Source organism: Oryctolagus cuniculus, chromosome 7, assembly GCF_964237555.1.
Source record: "Oryctolagus cuniculus chromosome 7, mOryCun1.1, whole genome shotgun sequence".
Classification (NCBI taxonomy): Eukaryota; Metazoa; Chordata; class Mammalia; order Lagomorpha; family Leporidae; genus Oryctolagus; species Oryctolagus cuniculus.
Window position 1 is genome coordinate 162,729,727 of NC_091438.1, and position 16,750 is coordinate 162,746,476.

The window sequence follows — 16,750 nt, forward strand, 5'->3', positions numbered from 1 at the left end:
TGAGAGGAGGGTCCAGTAGAGAGGGTGCCGGTGCCAGTGCCTCTGCGGGCTGGGAGGAGCGGCTGCACGCACAGCAGGAGGGTGGTGAGCGCCACGCTCCAGTGCAGCCGTCTCCCCAACCAGCCCCCGACCATCCCCCCATCGTCCCCGTCCCCCGACCGTCTCCCCGACCACCGCCCAGCTGTCCCCCGACCGTGTCCGTCCCCCGACTGTCTCCCCAGCCATCCCCCACTGTCCCCAGACTGTCTCCCCTACCGTCCCCATGACCATCCCCCTGACTGTCCCCCAACCGTCCCCCTCCTCCAGCTGTCTCCCCAACCGTCCCCTGACCGTCCCCTGGAGGGCAGCACAGGGACATCGACACCCCCGTTCCTCTGTGTCAGCGTCAAAGTCGGGCCTGTGTGGGCGGCGTGCGCTCCAGGGCCCTGTGGCTGGGCGCACCCCTGGGCAGCTGAGGGGAATGTGCTGGAGGAGGAGCCCACGGGGCCTGCGGCGTCCCCCGAGGCGGCCCGCTATGCACCTTTTCTTTCAATGTGCACTTACTTGTTTGAAAGACGGGATTACAGAGAGGGAGAGACAGATCTTCCACCCGCTGGGTCACTCCCCAAGTGGGCCAGGCTGAAACCAGGAACCCGGACCTCCCTCTGGTTCTCCCACAGGATGGCAGGGGCCAAAGCACGCAGGCCATCTAACAGGGAGCCTGGTCAGAGGTGGAGCAGCCAGGACTTGAACTGGTGTCTGTGTGGCATACTGGCAGGGCAGGTGGCGGCTTAACCCCCATGCCATATGCCGGCCCCCAGCTGTGCACCTTAACGGCCTGTCCACGGGCACCTGGGCGAGGACCCCACGCCGCAGCGAGCACAGCCCAGTCTGTGTGTTGGGACTGAGCTGTGGGCTTGCGAGGTGACCGCCAGGTGCCTCCCAAGGGCGTCTGACGGCCCGCACAACCCAAGGGGCACACGCGGGCCCCCAGGCTGCTCCGCAGCACCTCTGCGGTGTGGCCGCCTCCCGTGGTCATCGTGGGCAGTAGGCCCAGGCCCCCGGCCCTCTCAGCCGCCTAACGCCGCGCGCCCCCGTTCTGTTGCAGGCGTGGAAAGCTCACCTCATGGGCCCTTCTGGCTGCACCATGAACCTGCGCAAGACGCACATCCTGCACAAGGCCCAGGCGCTGCAGCCAGGTGAGGGCCCGCGCCGGCTCCCAGGGTCTCCGGCCCTCTGTGTGGCTTCCTCTGCTCCCTGGGATGAGCTGTGGTGTGACCACGACTCCCCACGTTGCCACGCCATGGCTGCTGTTCCCGGTGCTGTCAACTCAGGGTAACCGGCCAGACCCGCGGGGCCATCGCGGGATGCAGACCGGTCCTCGGTGCTTTCTCGGAGCGCTGACACGTGACGCTAGTGGGCAGCTGAGGTCCTGCCAGCCCTGCCCTAGCGGTCACCGCTCCAGCCGTTCCGTGGCGGAGGCAGGATGCCCAGTGAGGAGGCCCAGCATCTCTCGGCCAGTTGTTCCCGCCCTGCCGGCCCCACGCACAGCTCCGCGTAGGCAGCAGTGCCCACGTGCTGTGTTGGGGGCTCAGGCTGTGCTGCACGAGGGGACAGGGTGTCGTCTGCCCCCACCTCCATCGTGAAGGAGGGAACGGTCGTGCAGCCGGCCCGTGCACCTGTGGGGCCTGAGGGTGCAGCCAGTGCCAGGGTGGACAACTCCCCCCTGGGGCCTCTGTGCTGTGTCGGGGTCCTCTCCCTGGGCACCACCTGTCACCTTCACCCATAGCCAACACAGCTCACATTGGCCACGGTCCGCCTGGCCAGCTCTGGGCCGAGGGACCACTGTGCACCGTGCTGACTGCTCAGGCTCGCCCTGTGTCTGGCTGCCCCCGGCCAGTCACGCTGCCTTCCCCGGGGTTCGCTCCAGCCCATGCGTGAGAGCCGTCTCCTAAGGCAGCCCCTGTGTCTTCTGTGTCCCCACTGCAGGTAAAGGCCCAGCCGTGGCCAAGGCCGGGGCCCCAGGACTGAAGGCCGGAAGCAAGATCCCCACCCCCAGGGGAGGCCTGAGTAAGGGCTCCACCAGGACCCGTGCAAAGCGGTGACCCAACTCACGCTCTGTCCCGTCGCTTCCTGATCTAACCCTGTCCTCCAAAAACTCCCATGGACCTGGCAACCAGGCTCTGTCCGCACTGCCCCTGGCCTTCAGCCCCGCCCGGGCCCCACGTGCACAGCGTCAGCTGCACGTCAGTGACGTGTGTGGATCCGACCAAAGAACCCCGCGCAGCCTCAGGGCCCCGCCGCGCTGGCCGCCACGAGAAGAGGGAGGCGCCGTTCCGCGTGGGGCCAGCCAGGGACCACTGCACAGGACGGGCTCAGCCCGGGTCCTCTTGTCTGACCGCGTGGCGTGGTTTCCATAAAAAGTCACCGCAAGCCTCGCGCAGCCGGCCTCCACACAGGCTGCAGACTGCGCGGGACCTGGCTCAGCCGGCTGCCGGCCCAGGACAGACGCCCACCGCCTTCTCCCCGGCAGGTCTGTCTGCCGGCGGGGAGCAGGGCTCGCTCAGCTCCACGGAACTTGGGTTTCCCCTGTAACATAAATTAAGGTAAAAAGGAAATTGTTAAAAAAAAAAAAAAAAAAAAAAAAAGCAGCAAGGGTTACTGCGAGCTGGCCCCGCCTCCACAAGCCCCGCCTCCACACGCCCTGCCCCGCCCAGCAGAGTCCACTGCCAGCTGGTCCAGGTTCTGCCCCTGCTCAGGATGCTGCAAACTCTGCCCTAGTGGATTCCCAAGAGCCAGCCGTGGAGTGACCGCACGCGAGCGCCCACGTCTGCTCAACCCTCAGCGGACAGCGCCCCGCCGGGCCCGGGGTCGCCTGGTGCCTTCCACAGCCCCCAGCGCTCACTCCACGTGACCGACGCTGCTGAAAGCAAACCTCAGGAAGCCGCCTCAACCACTCGTCCTACTTCCGGGAACTTCAGGCAGACGCCTGGTCCCCTGGGACGGGGCAGGGCCTGTGTGCAGCCTACAGGGACTGGCCGTGTCCCCCCAGCCAGCTGCACCCCTGGCTGGGACTCACACTTCCTTCCCAAGCGTCCCGCGGGGGTGTGTGGGCTTGGTGGCCCTTGTGTCTCGATCCCCACCGGGTGAAACCCACGAAGCGCAGGAACCAGCAGCAGTGTGGGTCCCGGACCTGCCGGCGACCCCGGCGGGGTGAGCTCATACCTTCCAGCGTGGGCGTCTCAGCTACTAACACCAAGAGAGTAACCTTGACAAGTGCCGCCCAGCAAACTGGCGAGACCCCCGGGCGGGCGCCCGCTCCCCTCGCTGCCCTGGCCGCGGCTCCCGGAACGCTGACCAAATAAAACAGCACCGAGAAACCCAGCCGGGCCTGGCTCCTTCTCTCCGGTCAAAGCTAGAAACACTGCGTGACGTCGTGACGTCATGCGTCCGTGGTGGGGAGGATGTCCAGGAGGCTGCGTGCGTTCCAGGGAGCAGGAGCCAGACGGCCCCGTGACGCGCGCCTCCTCGAGGGGCGGCCAGCGGCGGCCGCACCGAGCTTCAGGAGTAGCCGGGCAGAAACCGCGCAGGCGCTCGGGGGAGCCGGTGCCGAGGCTGGAACCCCCCATAAGCACTGAGTTTGCACTCACGGACGTGTTGCGGGTATTTATACTGAGTTCTGTTTCACGTTCTGAGATACGCTATTAAATAACTGAAGAAAATTGTTTCTATACATTTGGCATTAGAACACCCACGTAAGTACTTTTAATGAAGATCTGCAGCTTCTTGCCGTTTGACATAGTTTCCTGTGTCGCACATTTCAGGTGCCAGAACTGTCAGGGTGCGAGTCGAGTGTGTGTGCGAGGGCAGGACGCAGCGCCTGGCACTTCCTAATGTGACAAAAGGGTCGCCGTTCGCTCAGGTTCCTTTCACGGCTGTCCTGAGGCCACCACTTCGGGCGACGTGCGTGTGTGTGGCTCAGCCCTGGGCTCCTTGGAGGTTGCTCGGCACAGACGGGTGAAGCTGGCCGGCTCCCCCGGGGGAGCTACTGTCCTGGGGTCACTGCCGGAGGGGCCGGACGGCCGGAGCTGCCTTTGGGGTCCAACACTGACCAGTTGCACCCTGTGCGGTGAGGTCAGAGCCGGCTGCGTCCAGCGGCCTTGGGGTCTGCCCACGTCGAGAGTGGGCATCTGTCCTGGGCACCAAAGCTGTTCTGCTCTAGTCCCGGTCGGGGTGCCGGATTCTGTCCCGGTTGCCCCTCTTCCAGGCCAGCCCTCTGCTGTGGCCCGGGAGTGCAGTGGAGGATGGCCCAAGTGCTTGGGCCCTGCACCCCATGGGAGACCAGGAGAAGCACCTGGCTCCTGCCATCGGATCAGTGCGGTGCGCCGGCCGCGGCGGCCATTGGAGGGTGAACCAACGGAAGGAAGATCTTTCTCTCTGTCTCTCTCACTAACTCTGCCTGTCAAAAAAAAAAAAAAAAAAAAAAAAAAGTAAGTACAAATGCAGCCGGGGGAGGTTTTTCAGCTTGTATCCACTTTGATGGTGATTTCGTAACTGTTTCTAGTTTGAAGTTCTGTCTTCCTTTATACAAACATCAACCTTAAAACGACACAGAGTTACACGGTTGCTGTCCCAGACTGGCGCGTGCAGAGAGTCACGCTGTACGAGACTGGCGTGTGCAGAGGAGGGAGGCTGGCGTGTGCAGAGAGGAGGGAGGCTGGCCTGTGTGCGCCCTGGAAGGGGGGCAGAGCGAGCTGGAACGCGGGCGAGGCCCCGGCTGAGGGCGCAGGGCCGTGTCCGGGGGCAGGAGCGAGTCAGCCCACACAGCCCTGCGAGCCTGCTCACCAGGAGCCCCCAGCGAGCCTGCGACCAGGGTCGGGCTCGGGCACCCACGTCCACACCGCTAGCAGGTGGCAGTGCCCAGCAGGGCCCCTGGATGAAAGGCCGTGGTGCAGAGGGACCTGGGGCACCGCGGGGCCCCATGGAGGGGGTTCTGGTCCCAAAGGCTCTGTCAGGGACCATGTGACAGCAGCGGGGCCCTGCCCGGCTTCCTCGCGTGCTCCGGGGAGGGGCCCCTCGCCTTCTCCAGGGCGGGGCGAGCCCCGCAGAGCCAGCAGTGGGCAGGGGACAGGCAGCCCCAGAACTCCCCCCTTGGGCTCCCCTGTGCCTGGGCCACAGGAGGGACCAGGACCCCGGGCTCCCGGGAGCCTTGCAGGCCGGGGAGGGGAGAGGAGAGCGGAGCGCGTGTCCCCCTGAAGCAGAAGGGCATGAGGTCAGCCTCTGGCAGTGTCCACGCACAGGGAAGGATGCCTGGTTCCAGGGACCTGAACACCCACCCCCATGGCTGCGTGACCCGCAGCAGAGCTTCCTGCCGTCCCTCTGCCAGCTGCAGGGACTCCAGCAGGTGTCCTGCCTGTGGGCACCCTCCCCAGCTCAGGGTCCAGGACTGTCCCCGCCAGGGGCAAGGAGCCCCAAGGGACCACTGTTTGGGGCGTTGGGGTGTGGGCGGGAGAGGGTGGGCGGGGGTGGGAGGATGGGCGGGAACGGCCTGCACCCCACCTGGCCCCGCCCCTGCAGCCCTGACCCTGACCTCCTCCCCACATCTGCGGGACCTGGGTGTGGATGCAGCATGGCCTCCGTGCTGGCTCTGAAGGGAACGCTGCCCACCAGGCCCCGACGGCTGCCGGGGGCGAGAGTCCCGTCCTAAAGCCCCGGATTCCCAGGCCCCGGCTGCAGCCTGTGCCCCCGACACCTCCCAGAGCAGGGGACCCCGCCCCAAAGGCGAACACGGGAGTAAGCAGCCCCCGACATCCACGCTGGTTCCTAAGGCCACGCAGGGATGGAGGGGTGTGTGCAGGTCTCCCTCCCAGGCAGCTCCTTCCCTCCCTGGACACTCCTGCTGCGAGGGAACGTGGGCCGGCCCGGACTCCGCTGTCAGCTCGCTCTCTCTCTCTCTCAGATAAATAAATAAAGCTTTAAAAAAGAAATCAAGTGTAGCCAACACTGCAGTGTGAATGGTAGAGATAAACCACATCCGCACAGCGCGTGTGTGGCAGACGCCGGCTAACGGCCCCGTCCCGCATCAGGGCCCTTGGCCTGAGAACTGGCTCCAGCTCCTGACCCTGCTTCCCGCTGGTGCACCCCCTGGGAGACAGCAGCGGGAGGCTCAAGTAACGGGGTCCCTGGGCTCCTGGCCCGCGGCTTCAGCCCTGGCCTGGCTCAGTCCTGACTGTTCAGGCTTGGGGAATGAACCAGGGGAAGGAAGCCGTCTCCTCTCTCTCAAACAAGTACATTTTTAAAGAAGATTTTCATTTTATTTGAGAGGTAGAGTTACAGAGGGAGAGGGAGAGGGAGAGGTCTTCTACCCACTGGTTCTCTCCCCAAATGGCACAGCAGCCGGAGCTGCGCCGGGCCAAAGCCCGGAGCCAGGACCTCCGTCCAGGCCCCCGTGAGTGGCAGAGACCGAGGGCTTGGGCCGTCTGCTCCCTCCCACGCGTCCTGGCAGGGGGCTGGATCAGCAGAGCCGGGATGCCGTCTGGAGCCCCACTGCAGAGCTGCTGGTCACGTCCGGGGCCCAGCCCACTGCCCGCTCGGTCAGTCTCCGGGGACCACGGCTGGCTCCGGTGACGGCCGGCGCAGCAGTCTGTGAGCTCACCGCAAGCTCCCTGAGCAGCTCGCGCCTCCACCGGGACGGTTTTGCGGTTGGCTCGGCGACCCTGGGGGCCATCTGCCGACCACCAGCCGTAATTCAGTTTTTTTCTTTTTTCTTTTTTTGACAGGCAGAGTGGACAGTGAGAGAGACAGAGAGAAAGGTCTTCCTTCCGTTGGTTCACCCTCCAATGGCGCACTGCGCTGACCCGAAGGCAGGAGCCAGGTGCTTCTCCTGGTCTCCCATGGGGTGCAGGGCCCAAGCACCTGGGCCATCCTCCACTGCACTCCCGGGCCACAGCAGAGAGCTGGCCTGGGAGAGGGGCAACCGGGACAGAATCCGGCGCCCCGACCGGGACTAGAACCTGGTGTGCCGGCGCCGCAAGGCGGAGGATTAGCCTAGTGAGCCGCGGCGCCTGCCCGTAATTCAGTTCTAAAAATGTGCCAGTCGGGCGGCGCTGCAGCGTAGCAGGTAAAGCCGGCATCTCATAAGGGCATCTGTTCCGAGGCCCGGCTGCTCCACTTCCAATCCAGCTCTCTGCTGTGGCCCGGGAGGGCAGTGGAGGATGGCCCAAGCACGTGGGTCCTGCACCCACGTGGGAGACACGGAGGAAGCACCTGGCTCCTGATGGGCCCTGCAAGGTGTCTGGCGCCTAACAAAATCTTCCCAGCCAGATGAATGAGTTCATTCACAAGCTTTTATTGGGATTCCGCTCCCGGGCGAGGTTCACCGGCCCAGCTCTGACCCGCAGCCATCTGTGGAGTGAACCAGCAGACAGAAGTCTGTCTCTCCCTCTCAAATCTTTAAAACATGAGAGAGGGGTGCAGACAAGGGCCGTGTGCAGGGGCAACCCGGCCACCAGGCGGCCAGCGGCCAGCGGGTTCCGGCACAACCGCCGCCCCCGCCCAAGCCTCCATCTGGGCTGCACGGTTGCCTCTTGCCGATTTTCCTTTTTTTAAAAGACTTGAGAGAGTTTCAGAGGGAGAGACAAAGGTCCTCCATCCAGTGTTTCACTCCCCAGACGGCCGCGACCACCGGGGCTGGGCCGGGCGGGGTCTCCCCTCCTCCACTGCCCGCCCAGGCCATCAGCAGGGGGCTGGACGGGAAGTGGAGCAGCGGGGACTCGAACCGGCGCCCGCACGGGACGCCCCTCTGCGTTCGCGCCAGCACCGGGGCCGGGCCCAGGGCAGAGCCCAGCGGGCAGCAGGACCCGCCCGCGCCCGCACACGCGGGTCAGCCTCTAGCCGGACACCCGCCGGCCGCGCCGCGCTCCCCGGAGCCCGCCCCGAAGGCGCCGGCGCCCAGGGCCACTTCCGGCGCGGACCGGAAGTGACGCTCCCGCCCGGAAGCGGCGGGCGGCGGCGCGATGGCGGCGGCGGCGGCGGCCGTCCCCGAGGCCTGGCCCGAGCTGGAGCTGGCGGAGCGGGAGCGGCGGCGGGAGCTGCTGCTGACGGGGCCCGGGCTGGAGGCGCGCGTGCGCGCGGCGGGCGGGCGGCTGCCGCCGCGGCTCTTCACGCTGCCGCTGCTGCACTACCTGGAGGTGAGCGGCTGCGGGAGCCTGCGCGAGCCGGGCCCGGGCCTGGCGCAGGGCCTGCCGCGGCTGCAGAGCCTCGTGCTGCGGCGCAACGCGCTGGGGCCCGGCCTGAGCCCCGAGCTGGGGCCGCTGCCCGCCCTGCGGGTGCTCGACCTGTCGGGCAACGCGCTGGAGGCGCTGCCGCCGGGCCAGGGCCTGGGCCCCGCCGAGCCGCCGGGCCTCCCGCAGCTGCAGAGCCTCAACCTCAGCGGGAACCGGCTGCGCGAGCTGCCCGCCGACCTGGCGCGCTGCGCGCCGCGCCTGCAGGTCCTCAACCTCGCCGGCAACCTCCTGCACCGCCTCCCCGCCGCGCTCTTCGTCCCCGGCGCGCTGCCGCTGCTCAGCGAGCTGGCGGCCGCCGACAACCGCCTGCTGGAGCTCAGCCCGGACGTGGCGCACCTGGCCTCGCTCAAGGTGGGCGGGGCTGCGGGCGGGGCCCTGGAGGGGCGGGGCTGCTCGGCGGGGGCGGGACCCTGGAGGAGGCGGGGCTGCCGGGAGAGGCGGGGCTATGGGGGCGGGGGCCTGGAGGGGGCGTGGCACAGGGGCGTGGCTGTCGGGCGGGGCGGGGCCCTGGAGGGGGCGGGGCTGCGGGGGCGGGGCGGGCCCTGGAGGGGGCGGGGCTGCCTGGAGGGGCGGGGGTGGGTCCTTGGAGGAGGCGGGGCTGCGGGGGTGGGGCCTTGGAGGGGCGGGGCTGCGGGGGCGGGGCGGGCCCTGGAGGGGGCGGGGCTGCCCGGGGCGGGGGCGGGGGCTGCAGCGGGCAGCGTGGCCGGGGCCGGAGCGGGCAGCCCAGACTGCTTGGTCCAGGGCCGGTTTCCTCGCCCATCTGGGGTGCCAGTGCCTGGCCCGTGCCCGGGGCCGCGTCCCGCGCGCGCCCTCCCGAGCCGGCTCCGGCGTGGGCTCCCCGGCCGCGCAGAGGCTGTGGGCGGGGCCGGGAGTTGCCCACATGCTGCGATGGTTGTGTGTGTGTCCTGTGTGTAGGTGTGTGTGTGCACGTGTGTGTGTGCACGCGAGTGTCTGTGTGGTCAGGAGGGCCACCCGTGCGTGCTGGCGTCCCTGGACGGCCAGGGCGTGCCATGGGGTGGACCGCACTGTCCAGCGTGGCTTCTGCCTCCCGAAGGCTGATGTAGGAGCGCGCTCCGTCAGGTGTCTGTGGGCCCTGGCAGGTGCCTCGCCAGTACTGGGCTTTGTGGGATTTTTTGTCACCTCCTGGGCCTCTGTCCCGTTCCCACGGTGAACGCCCGGTCCGTAGTGAGCCCCAGGCCTCCTTCCAGTCCGAGGGGCGCCCCTCCCGCACAGCCTGGGCAGTCGGTGCTGGCTTCCCCCAGGCTTCCTGCTGCCCGGAGGCCTGGTTCTCGGAGCCCTTGGACACCGATGTCTGGGGCGCTTCCCAGAGGAGAGGACCGGGGTGGGGGGGCTCACCGGTGCGCTCCGCGGCGCTGCAGCCGACGGCGGCCGTGTGGCAGGAGCCCAGGGAAGCCCAGCAGTGGCCCTCAGCTGCCCCAGCGCCGGCCTGCTGATCCGTGCAAGAGCACGCAGAGGGCCCGGGCTCACCGAGAGAGACAGAGACGGCGGGCGCTTCAGTCCCCGCCTCGGGCCCGCTGGATGGAGGGAGGGGTCAGACAGCACCCTGGTTCCTCAAGACTCCCGTGGGGGTTTCTCCCGGCTGAACTCCCGGGAAATTCAGCCTTGAACGTGAAACCGTTTGCAGCAGAAGAGATCCGACCCCGTCTTCTCGGCGGCTGCCCGAGGCCGGGGGCCCCCTGGCCCGGCCCCTCGTGTCCAGGCTGTCTCGGCCACCGGGGTCCACTGGGAAATGCTCTCCGCCCACATCGCCCGTGAGGCTCGGCGGTCAGCCACTCAGAGCAGGCGTTTGGGACGCCTCCCGGGCAGCCCGGCCCGGCAGCCCTGGCGTCCCAGAAGGCCCGAGGCCAGGCGGAGGATGCTGGCGTCTGGCACTGTGCCCGTGACCGGCCGGCCTTGCCCTCGGCCTCCCTTCTCTCCCTCCGGCAGGTCCTGTCCTGCCCTCAGAGTGCTTGTGTGTGTGGGGGGGGGATTAAGGGTTCACCCCCGGGGAGCTTTTACCCAAAATGCATGTGGCGTGCAGGGCCCCAGGGTGCCCTGTACATGGGAGCACCCTAGCTGCGGGCCGGCCCCTGCGTGTGGGCAGATGGGGGCAGCAGCCTGACCCCTGCACCCGACCTTCAGTCCCGCCCTGCCGGGGGGCTCCCAGGCTAGCCCAGGCTGCAGGCTGGTCCAGGCTGGTCCCAGGGCTGGGGCCCAGCTCTGCAGAGGGAGGGTGTGACGCTAGACCCGGGCTCAGAACCCACAGCTCCTGTTGCTGCCAGGAGGCCGCCCTGTGGTGGGGAGGGGGCGCAGGCGCCTCCTCGTGGTGGGAGGGACTGTCAGAGTGGGAAGAAGCTGGGGGCTGGGCTGGGACGGGCGGGACCTCCCAGGCAGGCACACGTTGTCCTGACCTCGCTCTTCCCGGGGGGGGGGGGGGGGGGGGTCGTGCCCTCCGTCTCCCAGCTCCTGCCTTCCTCAGGAGGCTCAGCCTGAGGGCCCCTCCCCCGAAAGCCGGAGGGCTCCGGAAGTTTCCTCCCCAGCTTGAGGCTTGAGAAAGCCCCTGTACTGTCTCTGCCCCAGCCAGATGCGTGAGGCCACCCCTCCTCGTCTTCAGGGGAGACCCCCCCCCCATCTCTGCTTCCAGAACTCACACGCGCGCCTTGAGGGGCCTGCGTGGGTCAGCGCAGCGGTGTCGCTCCCTGGGGCACCTCCGAGGGGCAGTCCCCCATCACCGAGCAAGGAGCAGGGCCCCCGGCATGCCCGTGGCCCTGGAGGAGGAGGAGAGAAGTTTCTCCCAGAGGGCCCGCTGGCACGGGGTCGAGTCCCAGCTCCTGCCGCGTCCACCCCAGGTCGTCGGCCGCCTGCTGCCCTCGGGAGACCCAGATTGGGTTCCTGGCTCAGCCCAGGCCGGGGCAAGCATTTGAGGAGTGAACCAGCGAGTGGGAGCTCCCGCACTCTTCCGCTGCTTCTGGGGGGGGGGGGGCACGCGGCAGCTCTGGGGCGCGTGGTTCTCCTGAGAAGCCCTGCTGAGCTCTGAGGCGAGCAGCCCCCGCCCCGGTGGGGCAGCCTCCCTGCCTCTCTGTCCCCTGCCTGTCGGGTGGCCCGGGACCGTGCTGTAGTCGCCGCAGGTGCACCCAAGCCGAGCTGAGGCCTCCATAGGAAGCCGTTCTGTGGAGATGGCCGTTGTCCCCACGGCGCCTGGGCCAGCAGCGGCCTCAGGGGACAGAGCTGGGGGAGGGTGTCCCCGAGGGGCGTCACGGGTAGTGGCAGAGGTGAAGCAGGACCCTGGGGTCTCCTGCAGACCCGGGCACCCAGCAGGGCCTCGGCCTCTCTCCGCAGACCCTGGACCTCTCCAACAACCAGCTCAGCGAGATCCCCACCGAGCTGGCCGACTGCCCCCGGCTCAAGGAGCTCAACCTGCGCGGGAACAAGCTGCGGGACAAGCGGCTGGAGAAGATGGTCAGCGGCTGCCAGACCAGGTCCGTCCTGGAGTACCTGCGCGCCGGCGGCCGCGGCAAGGGCCGGGCCAAGGCGGACGGCGAGCGAGAGGACGGCCGGAGGAAGAGGCGGGAGAGGAAGCCGAGGCCGGAGAGCGGCGAGGGCCAGGCCGAGGTGGACGAGGCGGGCAGGCTGCTGCTCCGCGTCCTGCACGTGTCCGAGAGCCCGGCGCCCCTGACGGTCAGGGTGAGCCCGGAGGTCAGGGACGTGCGGCCCTACATCGTGGGCGCTGTCGTGCGGGGCATGAACCTGCGGCCCGGAAACGCGCTCAAGCGCTTTCTCACCTCCCAGGTGGGTGCCCGGGCCCCTGGGGGGCAGAGCCGGTCCTGGCCGGCCTGGGGGTGGGGTGGGGTGGGGTGGGGGCAGAGCCGGTCCTGGCCCGCCTGGGGGTGGGGTGGGGTGGGGGCAGAGCCGGTCCTGGCCCGCCTGGGGGTGGGGTGGGGTGGGGGCAGAGCCGGTCCTGGCCCGCCTGGGGGTGGGGTGGGGTGGGAGCAGAGCCGGTCCTGGCCCGCCTGGGGGTGGGGTGGGGTGGGGGTGGGGGCAGAGCCGATCCTGGCCCGCCTGGGGGTGGGAGGCCGCGTCCAGCCTCTGCGCTGAGGGGCGGGAGTGTTGCTCACGCCAGAGCGCCCCCTCCAGACCCTGCAGCCGGCCCGGCCCCTCGCCGCTCCTGGCTCTGCCACGGGCGGCTGCCACGCTGTGTTCTACTCGGTTTGCCACGGAACACTGAGTGCCCGGGATCTGGTGGGCGGGCTGTCCACAGCGCCCTGCGTGGCGCTCAGCTGCTCCCGGCACGGGCTTGGTGGACCGGCTGCCCTGGGTGTTCTGAAGACTGGCCAGCTTTGGCAATACGAGGTGCCTTTGTGCGTGTGGGAGAGGCCCCACGCGTGCCCCGTGAGGCAGGCCCCCCTCCTCTCTGGGGGAAGCAGACGTTTGCATTCAGCAGGGGGGTTTCCTGGGGTCTCAGTACTGAGTCCTAGAGTTGGGGGAGGAGGCCGAGCTGATGCGCAATGCAGAGTGTGGTTGTCGGTCACGCTGACCCCTGAAGGACCCTGTGGGCGCTCACAGAGGCCCCTCGCCCTCCCACACGCACCCACTGGCGCCCCTGAACCTGGGGTCCCCGTCACTCCCCCGAGGTACTGCCGGAGCTCGGAGAAGGGCGTGTTTCCGGGGCCAGCTGCAGGGCACCTGCCCGGCACGACAGGGTCCCCACAGGCAGGACAGGGCACCTGCCCGGCACGACAGGGCCCCCACAGGCAGGACAGGGCCCCCACAGGCAGGACAGGCCCCCACAGGCAGGACAGGGTCCCCACAGGCAGGACAGGGCCCCCACTGACGGCCCCCCAGTGTGCAGACGGTCAGGACAGGGTCCCCACAGGCAGGACAGGGCCCCCGCTGACGACTCCCCAGCGTGCAGACAGGCAGGACAGGGCCCCCACAGGCAGGACAGGGCCCCCGCTGACGAGTCCCCAGCATGCAGACAGGCAGGACAGGGCCCCCACAGGCAGGACAGGGCCCCCGCTGACGGCCCCCCAGCGCGCAGAAGGCTCGTAGAAGAGGAAGGCGGCAGAGGGGGCTCTCGGGGAGCAGCTGGCTGAGGGGGCGGGCGAAGCCGTTGCCGTGCCCTGGGCAGACACGAGCGGCTACTCTGTGCTCCTGTCGCAGACCAAGCTCCATGAAGACCTGTGTGAGAAGAGGACGGCGGCCACCATTGCCACCCACGACCTCCACGCCGTCCGCGGGCCCCTGCTCTACGCGGCCCGGCCGCCGGAGGACTTCAAGGTCCGCCACCCTTGCTCGCTTTGCCCGCACCCGGGGCTTCCCCAGTGTCGCTCCCAGAGGCCCCCGTGCTGACGGCGAGGCCGAGCCCGGGCGGTGGGATCCGGTTCCACGCCCAGGGCTGCCTCCGAGGAGGCCGCGCAGCCGGCACAGTGCTCGGCGGAGGCCGCGTGACTCGGACGCTGCCTTCGCTACCCTTAGCCAGCACCTGGGTCGTTTGGGGTTGACTGGTGTGAGCTCCTGGTGCCGTGCCTGGGCAGCGCCCTGCGGTGAGGCCCTCGGGGGCCGAGCCCCTCGTTGGGCTGGACCGCCCCGTCCCCCCTCTGCCGGTGAGGGAGGGGAGGGGAGCGAGCCCTGGCGTGTGTGGTTGTGACCACGGCGGCCGTCCCGCGTTTCCACCTGACAGATCGTCCCCTTGGGGCGGAGGGAGGCCAAGGCCAAGGAGCTGGTGCGGCAGCTGCAGCTGGAGGCGGACGAGCAGCGGAAGCAGCGCAAGCGGCAGGGTGTCTCCGGCCTGCACAGGTGCCCTGAGCAAAGCCGCGGCTCCCGGCGGGGCGGGGCGGGGCGGGGGTCCCGTGTGCCCTAGGTGGCCCCGCACGTGTGGGGGCGTGCAGCCCTCTTCGGGGTGGCCCCTGGACGGGGCAGGGCTGTTCCAGCCAATAGCAGCCGAGCACAAGATGCCAGCCAAACCCACGGCACTTTATCCAGGCCCCGCGCCGCTGGGCGCCGTCAGCCAGTGCGGATCCCGGACCTGCTCCGATCGGGCGCCGCTCGGGGACACACGCGGGCTGGGTGCAGGCCTCGGGAGCGTGAGGAGCGCGTGCCCCTGGCCCGCCGTCCGAGGCAGGTTGCGGTTTGTCCGCTCCGACCCTCAGGCAGGCGCTGCCCCCGCACAGGTACCTGCACCTGCTGGATGGGAAAGACAGCTACCCCTGCCTGGTGGACGCCGCGGGGGACACCATCTCCTTCCCCCCGATCACCAACAGCGAGAAGACAAAGGTAGGGTCGGCCCGCCCGTCCCCTGCGCCTCTCCCTGGAGAACAGCCCGCGCATGTCCTGTCCACGGGAGGTGCAGGGGCCACGGCCGAGCCGGGAGCAGCCGAGCCTGCCTGGGAAGGAGACGGCTTTCCAGGTTACTCTGAGTCAGCGCGGAGCTGCCGCTGTCCGCGTGGGATGACGTCACTCCCCTCAGAAACGTTCCTTTGGTTTTCACAGATTAAGAAGACGACGTCTGATTTGTTTCTGGAAGTCACCAGTGCCACCAGCCTGCAGATCTGTAAAGACGTCATGGACGCCCTGGTCCTGGTGAGTGAGGGCCTGCGCCTGCGCCTGCCGCCCGGCCCCCGGGCCGCTGCCCCAGACTGAGAAGTCCCGTTCCGCTTGCAGAAAATGGCGGAGTTGAACAAGTACACGCTGGAGACCGAGGAGGAAGGCTCGCTGTCGGACGCCAAGGCCGACGGCAGCCCGGGCCAGCGCTCGGACCCCAAGACCGACGCGAGCGCGGCCAGGGACGGCCAGGCCCCGCTGGTGCTGGAGCAGGTGCGGGTGGTGGACCTGGAGGGGAACCTGAGGGTCGTGTACCCGGCCTCCACCGACCTGGCCGCCGCTCCGCCCCACGTCACCGTCATCCGCTGAGGCTCCGCGGGCCGGGGTCCCCTGTGCCGCCGGTTTGGTGGAGGTCCTGTGTGGCGCCATTAAATTATTTGTGCTTTTTAATCTCTGCATCTTCTGGGACGTTGCATTCGCTGGTCAGGTGTCTGGTGGCCGTCCACGGCGACGCCGGTGGCCCTCCACCACACGGCCTTCGCGTTTTGCCCGCATGAGCCGTCCCGGGTGCTCTGGGTCACGCAGGGGCTGAGCGCTCACAGGGGACCGGGCCCTGGCTGGGCTGAGTGCCCGGTCCCCGGGAAGCCGACGCAACACTAAGGGTGACCGGTTTCCCGTGCCACGGCTGGGACATCTCGCTTTCCGGCTGCAGCAGTGGAGCCCGTTTGTGTCCAGCGAAGGTTTCTGACGGGACCTTGGAGTTAGAGGTGGTTTCTCTTGGTACTGGGATTGGGGCCAGGAGCCACCGGGGCCGCAGGCCAGCAGCCCGAGGCCCTGCCTCAGGGCAGCTGTGCTGAGGCTGCGGCTTGGCTGGTGGCCACGGCGCGTCCTCATGTGGCTGCAGGAGCACGCGGTGGCCCCGGCTCTGAGCAGCCGGGTGGGGACAGGAGAAGGCCTCGTGCGTGGTCCCCAGCACCCGCACCACCTCTGTGTGGTTCCCGATCTCGGGTCACGGCCTGTGTGTGTGCGCGCCTGCCAAGCACCCCCGTCCCCAACCCCGGAGTCGTGGGGCGGGAGACCTGGCCAGCCGGAGGGGCCGTCGCTGCCCAGTGCAGGAGCCTGCCTGCAGCTTCCGTCACGATGACGCGGCGACACCGGCTGTCTAGATGGCAGATTCCCGGAGCGGCTCCAGGGCTCGGCCTTCAGAACCAGAGGCCCAGGGTTCTGCTGGTGACGCCAGAACCAAGCAGGGGCTTTCTAGAGCTTGGGGCGTGGCTGGGCCGCAGGACCCGGTCCAGTCGTCCCCACTGGGCCTTCCCAGCCCCAGGGAACGGGGGTCCGAGGCCCAGTGTGGCAGCTTTGCCTTCTGTTTGGTTTCTCCCTGGGGTGGGGTTCCCGGCCCCCCCCCGCACCCCAGGTGCTGGCCGGAGGTCTGCCCTGCCGTGCAGCCAGAGCTTCCTCCCGGGACTCCCCGAGCCCGGCCTCTGGAAGCCGTGCCAGGTTATTGTGTGGCTCAGCTCGGCGAGGCCTGTGCCGCCGTCCGCGCCACCGCGAACGCTGATGAAAACTCAAGCTCCGGCCCCGTTTGTCCTCCCCGCGCGTGCGGAGGATGTTAGCCCCACCCCCACCCCGAGCGGGTGTTGGCGCAGCTGCCCCTGCTGCGCTCCGGGCTCCTGGCATCAGCCTGGCTCAGCCCTGGCCCTTGTGGCCATTTGGTAGGTGAGCCAGCAAGTGGAAGATCTCTATCACTCAGCTTTTCCAATAAATCTTTAAAAGAGATTTCTTAAGAAATCTGAATAGTTTGAACTCCTACTAGAAAAAGACAGTGCGTTCTGGGCCCGCAGCCACCGCCAGCCGTCACAGGCAGGGCCCTGGGGGAAGCCGCAGGCCCAGAGGACCCGCCCTCCCTGCTGTGCTGGCACTGGGCAGCCTGGCTCCGGGCCTGA

General features: G+C 68.6%; 2 protein-coding genes across 4 annotated transcripts in view; both read left to right on the top strand.

The window, feature by feature from the left end:
• Positions 1 to 3,701, top strand: part of CEP104 (centrosomal protein 104) — a 33,109-nt gene extending 29,408 nt beyond the window's left edge. For all 3 annotated transcript variants that reach the window (XM_051828333.2, XM_051828332.2, XM_070077061.1), the window contains 2 exons: positions 1,088 to 1,178; positions 1,969 to 3,701. In XM_051828333.2, coding sequence (XP_051684293.2) covers positions 1,088 to 1,178; positions 1,969 to 2,084 — 207 coding nt within the window. In that variant the 3' untranslated portion in view covers positions 2,085 to 3,701. The remainder of the gene's footprint in view (positions 1 to 1,087; positions 1,179 to 1,968) is intronic.
• Positions 3,702 to 7,965: 4,264 nt separating this feature from the next.
• Positions 7,966 to 15,254, top strand: LRRC47 (leucine rich repeat containing 47). Its single transcript, XM_051828335.2, has 7 exons — positions 7,966 to 8,615; positions 11,604 to 12,053; positions 13,425 to 13,541; positions 13,945 to 14,060; positions 14,435 to 14,537; positions 14,754 to 14,843; positions 14,925 to 15,254. Exons 1-7 carry the CDS (start codon positions 7,995 to 7,997, stop codon positions 15,171 to 15,173), a joined length of 1,746 nt encoding a protein of 581 aa, XP_051684295.2. The 5' UTR covers positions 7,966 to 7,994; the 3' UTR covers positions 15,174 to 15,254.
• Positions 15,255 to 16,750: the final 1,496 nt, after the last annotated feature.

Coding starts and splice junctions, on each gene's coding strand:
- LRRC47 (XM_051828335.2), top strand. CDS start 7,995: ATGGCGGCGGCGGCGGCGGCCGTCCCCGAGGCCTGGCCCGAGCTGGAG. Junction 12,054..13,424: donor AGCGCTTTCTCACCTCCCAG/GTGGGTGCCCGG, acceptor CTCCTGTCGCAG/ACCAAGCTCCATGAAGACCT. Junction 14,061..14,434: donor GGTGTCTCCGGCCTGCACAG/GTGCCCTGAGCA, acceptor GCCCCCGCACAG/GTACCTGCACCTGCTGGATG.